General features: G+C 47.5%; 1 protein-coding gene across 1 annotated transcript in view; it reads right to left on the minus strand.

Moving 5' to 3' along the window:
• IGF1R (insulin like growth factor 1 receptor) overlaps positions 1 to 7,402 on the minus strand; it is a 300,234-nt gene extending 292,832 nt beyond the window's left edge. The window contains exon 1 of the mRNA XM_019460140.2: positions 7,293 to 7,402. Coding sequence (XP_019315685.1) covers positions 7,293 to 7,386 — 94 coding nt within the window. The 5' untranslated portion in view covers positions 7,387 to 7,402. The remainder of the gene's footprint in view (positions 1 to 7,292) is intronic.
• Positions 7,403 to 12,892: the final 5,490 nt, after the last annotated feature.

Below are 12,892 nucleotides of genomic sequence, written 5' to 3' on the forward strand. Positions count from 1 at the left end.
GAAAGCCAGCACCAGGTTAAAAAGAAAGTAGCCACACAAGAGTACACAAGACGGAAACAGTAATGTATTTAGAACAGTCAGAATTCGAATGGATGGAAATACACGTACACACACACACACAACTGTGAACAAGTAGCATTTCCATTATATAATTATTACTGAATTCGGTGCCTGTCTTGCTCAGGGGGCTAAGACAGTGAGGAGTGAAATAAACGAATAAAGTTTCAGCTCCCTTCCCTCCCCCCTCCCCGCCAAGAACCCTTTGGACCAGGAATAGAATACTTCTAAGTCTTTAAATATAAATGCTTTAAAAAAAATCCAGACTATTATGTGAGCAATCTAAGGCAGACGTAGCTACCTCTGTAGTATTTGTGGTACCAGTTATGTGCGTGCACATTTTCCCCATGTGGCTAAGCCACCATAGTAGGTCAAATAAGAAAGTATGGGCTGCAAGACCGTCAGCCATCATAAGTGGGACACTCAGCTCCATGGACACATCCCCAGCAACTTAGAAAGTAAGCTATCACCAGCACTAACCAAGGAGAGGATAAATATGAGAATAAAGGCAGTCCCTGCATCCCTACCTACTTCTCCCCGTCATAAATAACAGCAACAATACCTTATAACAGTTATTGCCATTGCAAACATGCATCTTTCATCATAAAAGAAACTACTTTCTGTTGTGTTCCAGTAAAATCTGAATAGCAACCTATACGTTTAAAAATTCTTGATAGGGCACAAAAAAGAATAAAAGCCTTGCTTACTAGTTTGTTTCTCTAGTGTTTCATTGTTTTTTTAATGTTTCTTTTTTTTGGGGGGGGGGGAGGGGCAGAGAGCGAGGAGGAGACAGAATCGGAAGCAGGCTCCAGGCTCTGAGCTGTCAGCACAGAGCCTGATGCGGGGCTCGAACCCACAGACAGTGAGATCATGACCCGAGCCAAAGTCGGATACTCAGCCGACTGAGCCTCCTGGGCATCCCGTTTCTTTAGTGTTTTAAATAAACATAACAAGTGATTTCTATGGTTTGATTCATACCTTTAAAATCTTCTGTAAAATATTTTATGGTATCAGAATGAATTTTTAAACTTAAAGATCTAAGCCCACTAAGTGTTCGATATACATTTACTGAGAGAGGAGGGAGAAAAAAAATTGTCAATTCAAGAAATATCAATATTTCCTTAAGATTTTGAAATGAATCAGTTTCACAGGCCATGAGTGAAACTGGCATAATTGAAAAAAGTAGGAAAGTCTTCAAAAATGATATGTGGGACTTTACAACATGAGTAAAAACTGATGCTTTAAAAACAGAAAACAATCTAAGTCTTCAAAAGTCTCAAAATCAAAGATACTTACTATTCTGAGTCAAAAAAGACCATAGCAATATAACAAGAGAAACAAACTTCATCATGCCAAGGGAATACGCATCTATTGCGGTAACAACCTGACTTGTTTTTAAAGATCTTTTGTTTACCAATAATCTTATACAAAACATATGCCCTTTGCTCAGAACAAATCAGTTTTACAGATACTTAGAGGTTTCTTTCCAAATACTGAAAATCAGTTACTCTCCCCAAATGTCAACAAGTCTCATTGTGCACAAAACATCAGGACTGTTGCATGTATCCCCTCCTTAAATTTAAGCCAAATCACATGTTTACAAATAACGGGAAAACCTCCTCCTGATAATCTGACCCCAAACACCATTTTCAAGGTCAGAGGGGAGTGCCTGGGTGGCTCAGTCAGTTAAGTACCTGATTCTTGATTTTGGCTCAGGTCGTGATCTCACAGTTCATGAGCTAGAGCCCCGAGTTAGGCTCTGCTCTGACAGCACAGAGCCTGCTTGGGATTCTCTCTTTCCCTCTCTTTCTGCAACTCCCCCCCCACCACCACCACCACCACTTGCTCGCTCGCGCTCAAAGAATAAACTTAAAAAAAAAAGGGGGGAGGTCAGAATGCTTCATTCATTATTCACTTTGTTGTCCTTCAAGTGTTCAACGTTTTCCTTCAGAACATCTCGGACAGAGAAATGGAGAAACCCTATCTCAAGCACGTGTGCAACTACTATATATTTAGTACAACTGATGGGAATGCATACCTTGGACTCAGCACCTGTCACAGGTTGGCTAAGAAAAGTAGTTCGGTGTAAGGTGGCCCGCAGGCACAGATACCTCTTCTTAGGATTTTTAAATGAGTGTTGAAAACAAATCGAAGCAAATCACAACCCAGAAAGAAACACAGCTTCTACTTTTTACGATTAAAAAAAACAAAGTCACGATTCAATTGCCTCCTGGATCTTATTCTTTCCCTTCTGCACCTTTACAAACAGTGAGTTCCTTTACATGATAAAGCCTTACAATTAAGCAAGTTTCCTAATAATGTCCAGAAGGCTCAGCAATGTGTTACTCCAGAACAGTTTTGAAATAAGTTCCACCTTCCGTACAACTCAAAACATGCCGTGCAGCATTCACGAACGCCACCTGTAACTCCTGAAGTGTTGGCAAAAGGTACCTGCAACACTCCACATTTTTAATCACAATTGTCAGAACCAATGTTGTAAAAAAGCTGAGAGGCTGAGCACAGACCGGTGAATGTGTCCCGTGCGTCCAGTACTGCAATGGGAGGCAATATGTGAGGAAGGCAAAAATGGTGCAGCAAAGGGCTTTAGAAGATTCAGCAACATTGGTTTACTTCGTATCTTAAGTCTACAGAAATGTTTTTAAAGGGCCTTTAAAATGCTGTTTGCCGCCTATTTGAAAACCATGCATTCTGTGCTGAGTCTGAAAAAGATCTGATTTTCTAAGCAACTTTGTTTCACGCAGGAGTTTTAAAAAATGCCCCAAGGACAAAGACAAAGCCCTCTTTCCTTGTAAGCTTACTCACTGCCTGGCATAGGGTCCAGCTTTCATACAGCAGGTGCCCAATAAGTGCTGGCTGGATTCAGTTGCTTCTTACAGCTTCAGTTGCTTCTCACAAAACAAATGAAACCAGATTTAAAAGGAAGCTACTGTCCCTTGAGGGCTCCCCTTGGCAAAACTCTAAGGCAACAAGTGAAAACGATACAGTTGATTTTCATTACTGCCCTGATCTTGCAACAATAAGAAGGGCAGGAAACATTTTTATTAGTAAACTAAGTCCTAGACAAAGACCAAAAACAAATGTAAACAACCACTATTCTCCACATCTTTTTCTATTAAAAGGCCAAGGTAAATCTGGAAAAGGGCATAGCAAAAATGCCTTTGCTGTATGTTTAAATCTTTTGTTCCACGAGAAATTTTAATTAAAAAAAATTATCGTATGCCTGAAAAAACTACTGTAGCGTACAAAGATCCTGTTTCCTGCTCAGATTCTGAAGCCATTTAAAAAAATAAAATGAGCAACAAAGAAAAAACCCACCCCATTCATCCTCAGTCTTTACTACCAGAGTAGTTAATAAGGGATATCAAAGAGAGAAAGAAAGAAAAGAAAGAAAAAACAAAGTGGAAATTCTTTACCATCTTAAAACAGTACATTATTTCTTTGTTGGAAAACACATGTAAGAAAACTGGAAATACAAAAAGCCTTCCGGACTCAGCTCCTAAACTTTAGTCTTGGAAAGACCAACTTCGTTTCGGATTCAGTTAAGGATTTCACTGTCACAAATCTGACTTTCATTGGCATTTGTGTTTTTTAAGTCCAACCCCTAAATCCCTACTTGAGCTGTGTATAACCAAGATTTTTTTTTTCCTGCCCATTTCTCCTATGGTGTTGAAACCCCACTGTTACAACACCAGCCATCAGTTTGCCGTATTGCTAGAGTGCACGGATGTAAGAAACTCCACAAATAAAAAAGAGATATGATCACTTGCTGGACAAATTTACTTAATCTAACCTCTATGTTCAAAGTGACAATGCATTCTTGCCAACCTTCGCAGATTTCTTTAAAAAAGGGGGGGGGGGGCGACCCAGGTTTATTGGGATACAATTTGTATGCCATAAAAGTCACTAATTTAAAGTGGACACTCCAATGATTTTTAGTATATTCAGAGTGGTACAACCATCACCACAATCTAATTTTAGAACATTTTCATCACCCCCAAAAGAAAGCCCATACCCATGAACAGTCACTCCCTGTTCCGTCCTCCCCCGGCCCTACTCAACCACTAATCTACTTTCAGTCTCTATGGAGTTGCTTATTCTAGACTTCATGTAAACAGAATCATATAATATGTGGTCTTTTGTGACTGGCTTCTTTCACTTAGCATGATGCTTTTAAGGTTCTTCCAGTCAACCTTAGCATATTTCTTAAGGTTAGAGTTTTCTAATCCTTCTGACAAATCAAACATATAACCTTTTAAACTTCAAATCCTGACCCACACCCCATCCCTACTCAAAAGTACCATTTACTTGCTAGTTCCCTCTAGAGAGTCTAAACTATAATTTGCTATTTAGGTTTTTTCCAACCTTCTTATTCTGGATTCTTCCTCTGGTAATAAAGCACCAACTTCTTTAAACATCAACCTTTCACATACCTGTATTTCCCTGACAATAGGATAGGGCTGTGCCTGGGGCAGAAAGAGGACTGAGCCCTTTTAATGAGATAGCCAATATGTTTAAAATACACGTGGATTTTAAAAAAAGACGAAGCCATCAGATGATTTAGCTATCACTCAGAACTTCCCAGCCTTTCTTATTTAGATGCTCTGTTCACATTATGTTGATAACAAAACAAACGTGTCTGCTTGACTTCATCTGCCTCAAAAACTTCTACATCTTTTCAGTGAAAGATTTAAAAGAAAATCACCTTACTGTTGTAGGTGTCAGTGTTCAAAGAGTAAACACTAATCCTTAAATATGCAAATACAATAGGAACAAACACCAGCCCCATTTTTATCCCAAAACAATACTCATCCCTGACTGGATTCAGTTTATTTCCATCAGAGTTAAGGGTTCCAGCACCTGACTAAAAACTGAACACATGCTAAACACTGAGCATATCCTTTTCTCTTGAAAACGTCAGAGCTGTAGGAAGGAACAGAGACTGAGTTAGGACTTCAACAAACCAAGACAGGAGTCGGGGTGCCTTCGGGCCATCCGTCAGGTTTTCAGGAACCAACAATTTTCAAGGGATCCTTGAGAAAAGCGTTGGCCTCTCTGTATCTCTCTGTATTATAAACATGCATGAAAATGCCCCTTCTCCTCCTGTTTTCTCAAGAAAGAGCCTCCTTTCACAAAGAATACTGTTCACGAAGATCGCTGGGAACAACAAGACATCCTATTTTAAAATGCCCGACTCCTTCCTCAAGACGCAAGGCCATCACTGGTGTTGTGAACCTCACAACTAACATTAAATAATAAAACTAGAAACATTACACACCTCAATATCATGCCTTAAAAAAAAAAAATGGATTAGCTCTCCTGTGGTCTTCTAAACTGTATTTAGCCTTGAGAGGCTAGAAACCCTCTTCTGTCCCCCCAAACACCATCTGTAACCCTGAGAAGGGAGCCGAAAGCCTTTCGTCCAATCCAGTGAGCTGAAAGTTTAGAAAACAAAGAGGAGGAGAGCTCAGCTCTGTGGAAGGTCCGGCCTCAATCTGCGACTTGCTCCGTGTAGTAAACACTAATTCTTTACAAAAATCTCCTCTTACTCCATCACGGACTCATTTCTTCCAAGACACTTAAGAAGGGTTTGTTTACACAACAGCCTTTCCGAATTGCCCCCGTGATGGGGCCAGACAGCCCCGCCGCCGCCCCCCACCCCCCACCATTCTCCCTCACTCTTCGAGGCTCCGTCGTGATTTTTCAAAGTTAACTGGCACCACCTGCATACCCTCGGCAAACATTACTCACCAACACGCCCTCAACGTTCCCAGCCCCAGTTCCCCGACTGCATTTAAACTTTAATCGTGTTCAAATTACCCTGCCATCGCGAATAAGCCAGTAAACCACGCTTCCATTTTCTGAGTATAGAACCCCCTCCTCCTCCTCCTTCCCCCATACGTCGTGGGGCCCTAAGTTCTCCCCCCCTCCCTCCCCCCTCCCCGCACTTCCCTACCCCTACCCGACACTACCAAAACAAAAGCTATCAGATTGCAAGCGATAGCGAGTGTGGAGCGATACTGCTTATTAACTTTGTACAAAGGAAGTGCGGGGCAGGAGAGCTACAGTGCGACGCAACTCTGGCCAGCAAACCAAGGCGAGGGCTCCGCGCTCGCAAAACAGAACACCCTCCCGCCCACCCCCCGCTGCCGCAGACCCCGGCGCGCCTTAAAGGCTGGCGCGCGACACCTCTCGCCGGGGCCAGGCGTCTAGGTGTCCCCGAGCGGCCGTGTGGCGACAGCTACAGCCCCGCGTTGAGAGCACGTGTGTGGAAATGCACGTCGGCCCGGACCACACACCCACTCCCGCACAGTCGGATGCTGCCCGAACACTCCCCACCCCCGTCTGCAGGAGGAGAGGGGTCTACGGGCCGGGGTAGCAACTGGGAGAAGAAAGTCCCAGAACCCTGTGAACTAGGGGCCCAGACGCGCTCCTCGGAAAAGCTGGACTGATGCAGAGCCCCCGACCTTGCAGTTTTCGGGGGTGGGGGGTGGGGGGAGTCTAGAGCGGGAACTCTCCCCCCCAACGCCTGAGCCGCACAGAGCGGTCGCGGGAAGCCGGGGGCAGGTAACCCGCACAGGATCGGGCGAAAGTGACGGGGAGGGAAAGGCCAGGAACCCAAAATGCCCGAGGGGTAAAGCGCGTTGGCGACACGAGGCCGCTCTGGGATGTTTGGAAACGTGTCCTGGGGCTGCGGGGCCTCTCCGCCGGCCGCCTCCCCCTGGAACCCCACGGCCGGTGGGCTAGCCGATCCCCGCCTGTCCCGGCAGCCAGGGCCCCGCGCGACCGCGGGAGCTGTCACCACCGTCTGCGCGCCGCGCGGGGTCCAGCCCGCCGTGCGGAGCGGCCCGCGCGCCGCGAGGGGGGTGAGGTGTGGGTGGCGGGGCCCGGCCCGGCGCGAACTTCCCCGACGGAGTCCCAGCGCGGGCACGGCCGCGGGGGCAAGAGCGCTTCCCAAGGCAACCGGCCCGCGAGGCAGGGCTCCCGGGACAGCGAAAGAGAAAGCCCCCGAGGCTCTTCCCGCGCGGGGGTGCGCAGAGCCGGGGCTCCGGGGGCCGCTCCGGCCGGAAGGCCGAGCCCCTCCACACCCCGCCGGGCTGCCCCCGAGCCCAGGGGCCCGACAGCTGCGACGACGGCAACTCGGGTTTCGCAAACAGGGCGCAGCCCCTCGGAGGAAAAGTTCCCGCAGTGGCCGCGGGCGGCGGGCACATACTCACTTTCTCCACTCGTCGGCCAGAGCGAGAGCGCGGCGGAGAAAAACAGGAGCCCCCACAGCGAGGTCGGGGACCCTCCTCCGGAGCCAGACTTCATTCCTTTTATTTGGGACGAAATTCCCCTCTCTCAAAAAAATAAAAAACAAAAAGAAAAAGAAAAAGAAAACAAAGAAAACAAAAAGAAAAAAAAAAACGGGAAAGGAAGAAAAAGTCTCAAACTCAGTCTTCGCCCCCTCCGAAAACAAGGGCGAAGGAAACAATACTCCAAAGGCGGCGCCGGCCGGGGACCCTCCGGGTGCGCCGAGCGGGCGGGCGGCGGCGCGGGGCGGCCCCTCAGCGCCGGCAGCCTCGGCCCAGGGCTCGGCGGAGTCGGGAACCCGAGGCGCGCCGGGGCGGGCTGTCGGCGTCGTCGGCCTCCATTTTCAAACCCAGAGAGGCAGGAGGGAGGGGGGGGGGGAACTGCACAGAAAGGGGGCAAAGCCCAAATTCGTCTCGGCGGAGAAAAACAAGCCCGACCCCAGGCAGAGCGGGAAGCTGTCCGACACCCGAGCCTCCGCGGCGGGAGGGCGCGACGCAGTTCGCAAGATTGCCCCGAAGTCCGGGTCGCGGGCGAGGCCGGCCGGGGGCAGAAATGCGGAGTAAAAATGAATGAGCGGCTCCCCCTCCTCCTCCTCCTCCGGGCTCCGCTCGCCGCCGCCTCCTCCCTCAGCGCCGCCGCCGCCGCCGCCGCGAGCTCCTTCCCAAATCCAGAACACACACAAAGCGGCGGGCCGGCCGCGCCGCGCTCAGCACTCCCGCCGCGCCGCCCGGGCTCCGCGCCGGCCCCCGCCCGGCCCCCGCCCGCCGCCGCCGGCTCCGCGCGCGGGGGCTCCGGCTCGCTGAAGGTCAAAGCCGAGGCGCGCAACGCGCCGTGGAGCTCCCCTAGCGCGGGAGGGGCGTGGAGGGCCCGGGGAGTGGGGCCGAGGGTCTGCAAGCGCCGGGCACGGGCGCGCCGGGGGCAGGCTCGCTGGCGGCGTCCCTCTCGCTCGCTCGCCTCTCTCGAGTTCGCCTGGTGCGCTCGCTCCTCCTCGGGTTTTTTTTTTTTTTTTTCCCTTTTTTTTTTTTTTTTTTTTTTTTTCCGCTCAGCGGAGTTAATGCTGGTAAACAAGAGCCTCAGCCTCGCCGCGCCGCTGCCGCCGCTGCTGCCACACACTGGGGGCTCGCGCGCGCGCGCACTCTCGGGGCCGCGCACACGCGCCCGCGCGCACACTGGAGCGGCCACAGCCGCAGCCGCGGCGCGCCGAGGGCCCGGCCCAGGCCGGCGCGCGCCAAGAGCCGGAGCCCGGGATTCCAGGGACGTGCGGAGCGGAGCCGGGGCGTGGGGTGCGAGGCTGCGAGGCACCGCCCCCGCCCCCCGCCCGCGCCGGCACACGCGCGCGCGCGCCCACACGCTCTCGCCCCCACCCGCACTGCGCCGGCCACCCTGCACGCGCCCTCCCCTCCCGCAAGACTCCAAAAACAATGCCCCCGGCGCCGGCCTGGGCTCCGCGAAGGGGCAGGCTGGAGAAGAGAAGGGAGGAAGGGAGGGGGCAGGGTGGGCCGGCAGTGCGGGGCCGGAGAGGTTCATTGAAAACAACAGCAAGGCTGGAAAGCGCGTTTCCCTGATTCTTGAAAAGCTTCATTGTTTCTTGCAGCTGTTGCAAAATAAATAAATAAGTGCGTGCATGCGGCATTTTTTTCGCAGCGTGCTGGAAAGCCCGAATGTGGCGGGAGGGGCACACCTGGGAGAAAGCAGACCCCCAACCTACTAAGGCAGGCACTTTCACGCAAGGGTGGGACGGCCGCGGCGTCGCGGCCGCAGAGTCCGGAGTTCTGGGGGCTCGCGGGGAGCTGAAGGGGGAGGGCGCGGCCCGCGTGGTTTAGCCCAGGGGCGTGAGGGGATACTGCCCGCCGCCTGCCGCGGGCCCCGAGCGGGGGAAGGGGGGGGCCCAGACAGACTGCCCCGCGTGCCCAGGGCGCGTCCCCGCAGCGGCCGCCAGGGGGCGCGGCAGGCGCCGGGGAAGGCCGGCTGGCGGAGTGTCGCCTCCCTCCGGGAGAGGAAATGTGGGGGCCCGGGCAGGGGGGCTGGCTAGGCTGGGTCGCGCTGGCCGGGCCTCCACTACCCGTGGCCCGCCCTGGCCGCTCCTCGCGGTCTCACGCGGCTCGGGGATCCACCACGTGGGCGGCTGCGGGGAGCGGCCGAGGCGCGTGCACAGTGCCGGTCTGCGGGGCCCCGGAGGCAGGGGGGGGGCGTGTCCGAAGGGCTCCTGAGAATTGGGTGGGGGGCCAGGGCCGGAGCTGAGACAAGTCTCCCCGCTGGTGTCGGGACCCGGAAACATGCCGCACACACGCGCGATCCGTGGTCACTGCGGAAACCCACCCGCACCTGCCTCGGGTCCTCCCGAGCACGTCTCTCTAGTTTCGTTTGCTACGTAAGTGGCTAGAAACCAGCACAAACCCCAAGTCTCCTTGGTGGTTTTCTTGATTGTGACCAAGGAGAGGTTTCCCCAAAGCGAGACTGCCCTAGGACAGCCATCTAATGAATAAATGCCGCGGAGACCAGGTCCTCAGAGGAGAAAAACCCCAGCAATGGCTGGAGAAAGGAGTTTGAAATACGTGGACTTTTAAAAATAGTGATTGGACCACGTGTCGTCTGTAATGTGGTCCGGTTTCATGACTCAGGCTAATTGATGTCAATAATAAATAAAAAGAAGATGGCTAATGAAAGAGTTGTGAATCTCTAGATCGAGTGGAAGTGTTTGTCTCATAAACGATCAGACTGTCTGGTAAGTAGGGATCTGTTCTAAAGGAAAGGTAGGTTTCTTTTTTTACTGTAATTGTAAAAGATTTCCGCGTTACATTATGCATCCCATCATTCGTAAATATTTTTTTTTAATTAAGAGCTGAAAACAAGTCAGAAGCTATCATAATGGAAACCTAGCCCTTTTCTCCCCTATATTTATTTCCTAGATCATTTTTCCCCTTGGAAATTTTTAGCTCAATTCAGTGAGTCAGTTGTATAGAAGGAAAATAAATCTTTTTTTTTTTTTTTAACTTAAGAAAGTCATTCATATGGGATTGTTTTTGTTTAACTGAATTCAGCTTAATTTTCAAATACAGTGTTCCAGTTTTAGATGTTTCTGGACATTAACAGAGAAAGAAACATACTAGAATCTTTAAAAAGAAACTTAAATTTAGCATGTATCATTTAAAAATTAGGCAGTATATGTGAATAATTAAAATTTAGTTTACTAATTTTTAAATATTTCTTCAGAGAGTTCCCTGCATGAGTTTGGTCTTGAAGCCTACAGATCCATTCTACAGCTAAATATAAAGGAATATCCATAATATATTTTCATATTTCATATTCAGAATTTTTTAATATGTACTTCTAAATTAAGACAAAAGTTTAGAGCTGATTTTTTAAGGTGAATGCTAATATAAGATCCTTACTACACAATATATTTCAAGTATTAGTAGTACAAATGCCCACTGAGTTGTGCCTGAGAACATAAGGAGGTTTATGGAATAAAGAGAAATGCGTAGTTATTTAAATTGTAGGGGTTTTTTGACCAAATTGATTTTTCATTTGTGAATTTTTTTAAAGCCTGTGTTTTCCTAAAGTAGTAGGAAATATATAAGATAAAGTTATTTTAGACCGTGAAGATGCTTACTATTATATAGCTTAATATTTAGAAGAGAGTCAAAATTTAGATTGCTTTTCAGCTCTAACTTGATCACGTAGACAAAGAAGGTGATTTTTATTTTCTTCCAGGATTAGATGCTACATATCAAAGTCAAACTTATTTTTTTCAACCTTGGAAATTAAATCACGTAGTAAAACATGACTGGAGTCTTTGTTTTACAGTAGCATTGACAATGCATCACACATTTTGTTGTATGCAAATTTCCCCCCACGTATCTTATAAATTTCCCTTCATTTGGAGCTGAAAATGGTTGCTCATTTTCACTTTTTAAAACTGTTTACTTGAAAAGTGTTATTTCGAAATATTCTGCTCAATGTATCATGCTCCCCCAAAACGTAACATATACCAAGTAAAAAAAAGAAATGTGAGAAACAGCACAGGTGACAATCGACAAGTATTTTACGTACACAATATATCGTGATATATTCTCAGAAAGGAATGTCATTCAAAGCAAAAGTGAATAAACTACAGCCACATACAATGTGGGCAAAGCTTTGAAACACAATTTTAAATTTAAAAAAAAATGCAAGTTCTGAAAAAGTACACACAACACCATTTTGATAAAGCTCTTAAAAGCAAAGACGACAAAAAGCATGTGGCAATTTTTAAAGCAAGATAATTACACAATAAAGTATTTTTGCTTTATTTATTATAATCATTATTATTTTAGCAAAAGGATTAATAAGGAGCACAAAGCATAGGATCCTGGTTACCTCTGGGAGGGATTGGGGAGAAGCCCAGAAGCACACGCAATGTTCTCAGAACTGTGCTCATTCCTCAGGCTGGGTGATGGGTTTACAGATTTCCACTTTATAATTATACTTTATAACTAATGCATATATTGCACATATTTTTGTATGTATAAACTATGAAAGAAGATGATAAAAATATGGGAGGGATTCACAAAAGAGATCACCCCAGTTTTCCAATATGATTTTTCCAGATTCTAAGTTGTTTGTATAAATAACTCAGAGGAATTAAAGAATCACTACAATGATATAGTTACTCAAGGACTTATCCTTCAGGATACATTTCAAAAGAATGTGTACTCATAACCTATCAGTGGAATTTGAGACAAAAATCATGAGATAAAAAAATGTAGAAATATTCACTTCACAGGTAATCAGGTTCACTAATTAAAAGTGTATTATGTAAACTGTCTGGCAATTTCCTGTAAGGTTGAACATACACCTGACTTATGATCCAGCAATTCTCTATCCCTAGCTATTTAACCAAAAGAAATGAAAAGTTCACAAAAGACCTGTATGGGAATGTTGGTAGCTGCTATATTCTTAATAGCAACAAACTGGAAACAACCCAAATGCACACCAAAGAAGAACAAATTAAAAAATCGTGATATGTCCATTCGAGCCAATATTGCTTAACAATAAAAAGGAACAAACCATTAATATATACAAAAACACAGATGAGCCTCAAAAATATAATGCATAAGCCAGGCACATATTGTATATTAGTCTGTTCACATGAAGTTCACGATCAGGCAAAACCGATCTATGAGATAAAAATCAGAATCGTGTTTGCCTTTGATGGGGGGCAGGAGAGTTGTGGATGACTAGAAAGAAGCACAAAGAACTTTCTAGGGTTATGACAATGCTCTTTGTCTTGATTGGGGTATTGGCCATGGTAGTGTAGACATTCATCAAAAACACATCGAACTGTACACTTAAGACAAATGCACTTCATAGAGCGCCTGGGTGGCTCAGTCGGTTAAACATCCGGCTCTTGATTTCGGCTCAGGTCATTATCTCGTGGTCTTGTGAGTTTGAGCACCACATCAGGCTCTGCACTGACAGTACAGAGCCTGCTTGGGATTCTCTCTCTCTCCCTCTCTGTCTGCCCCTTCCCTACTCATGCTGT

Source organism: Panthera pardus, unplaced genomic scaffold (genome assembly GCF_024362965.1).
Source record: "Panthera pardus isolate Hobbes unplaced genomic scaffold, ASM2436296v1 HiC_scaffold_24, whole genome shotgun sequence".
Classification (NCBI taxonomy): Eukaryota; Metazoa; Chordata; class Mammalia; order Carnivora; family Felidae; genus Panthera; species Panthera pardus.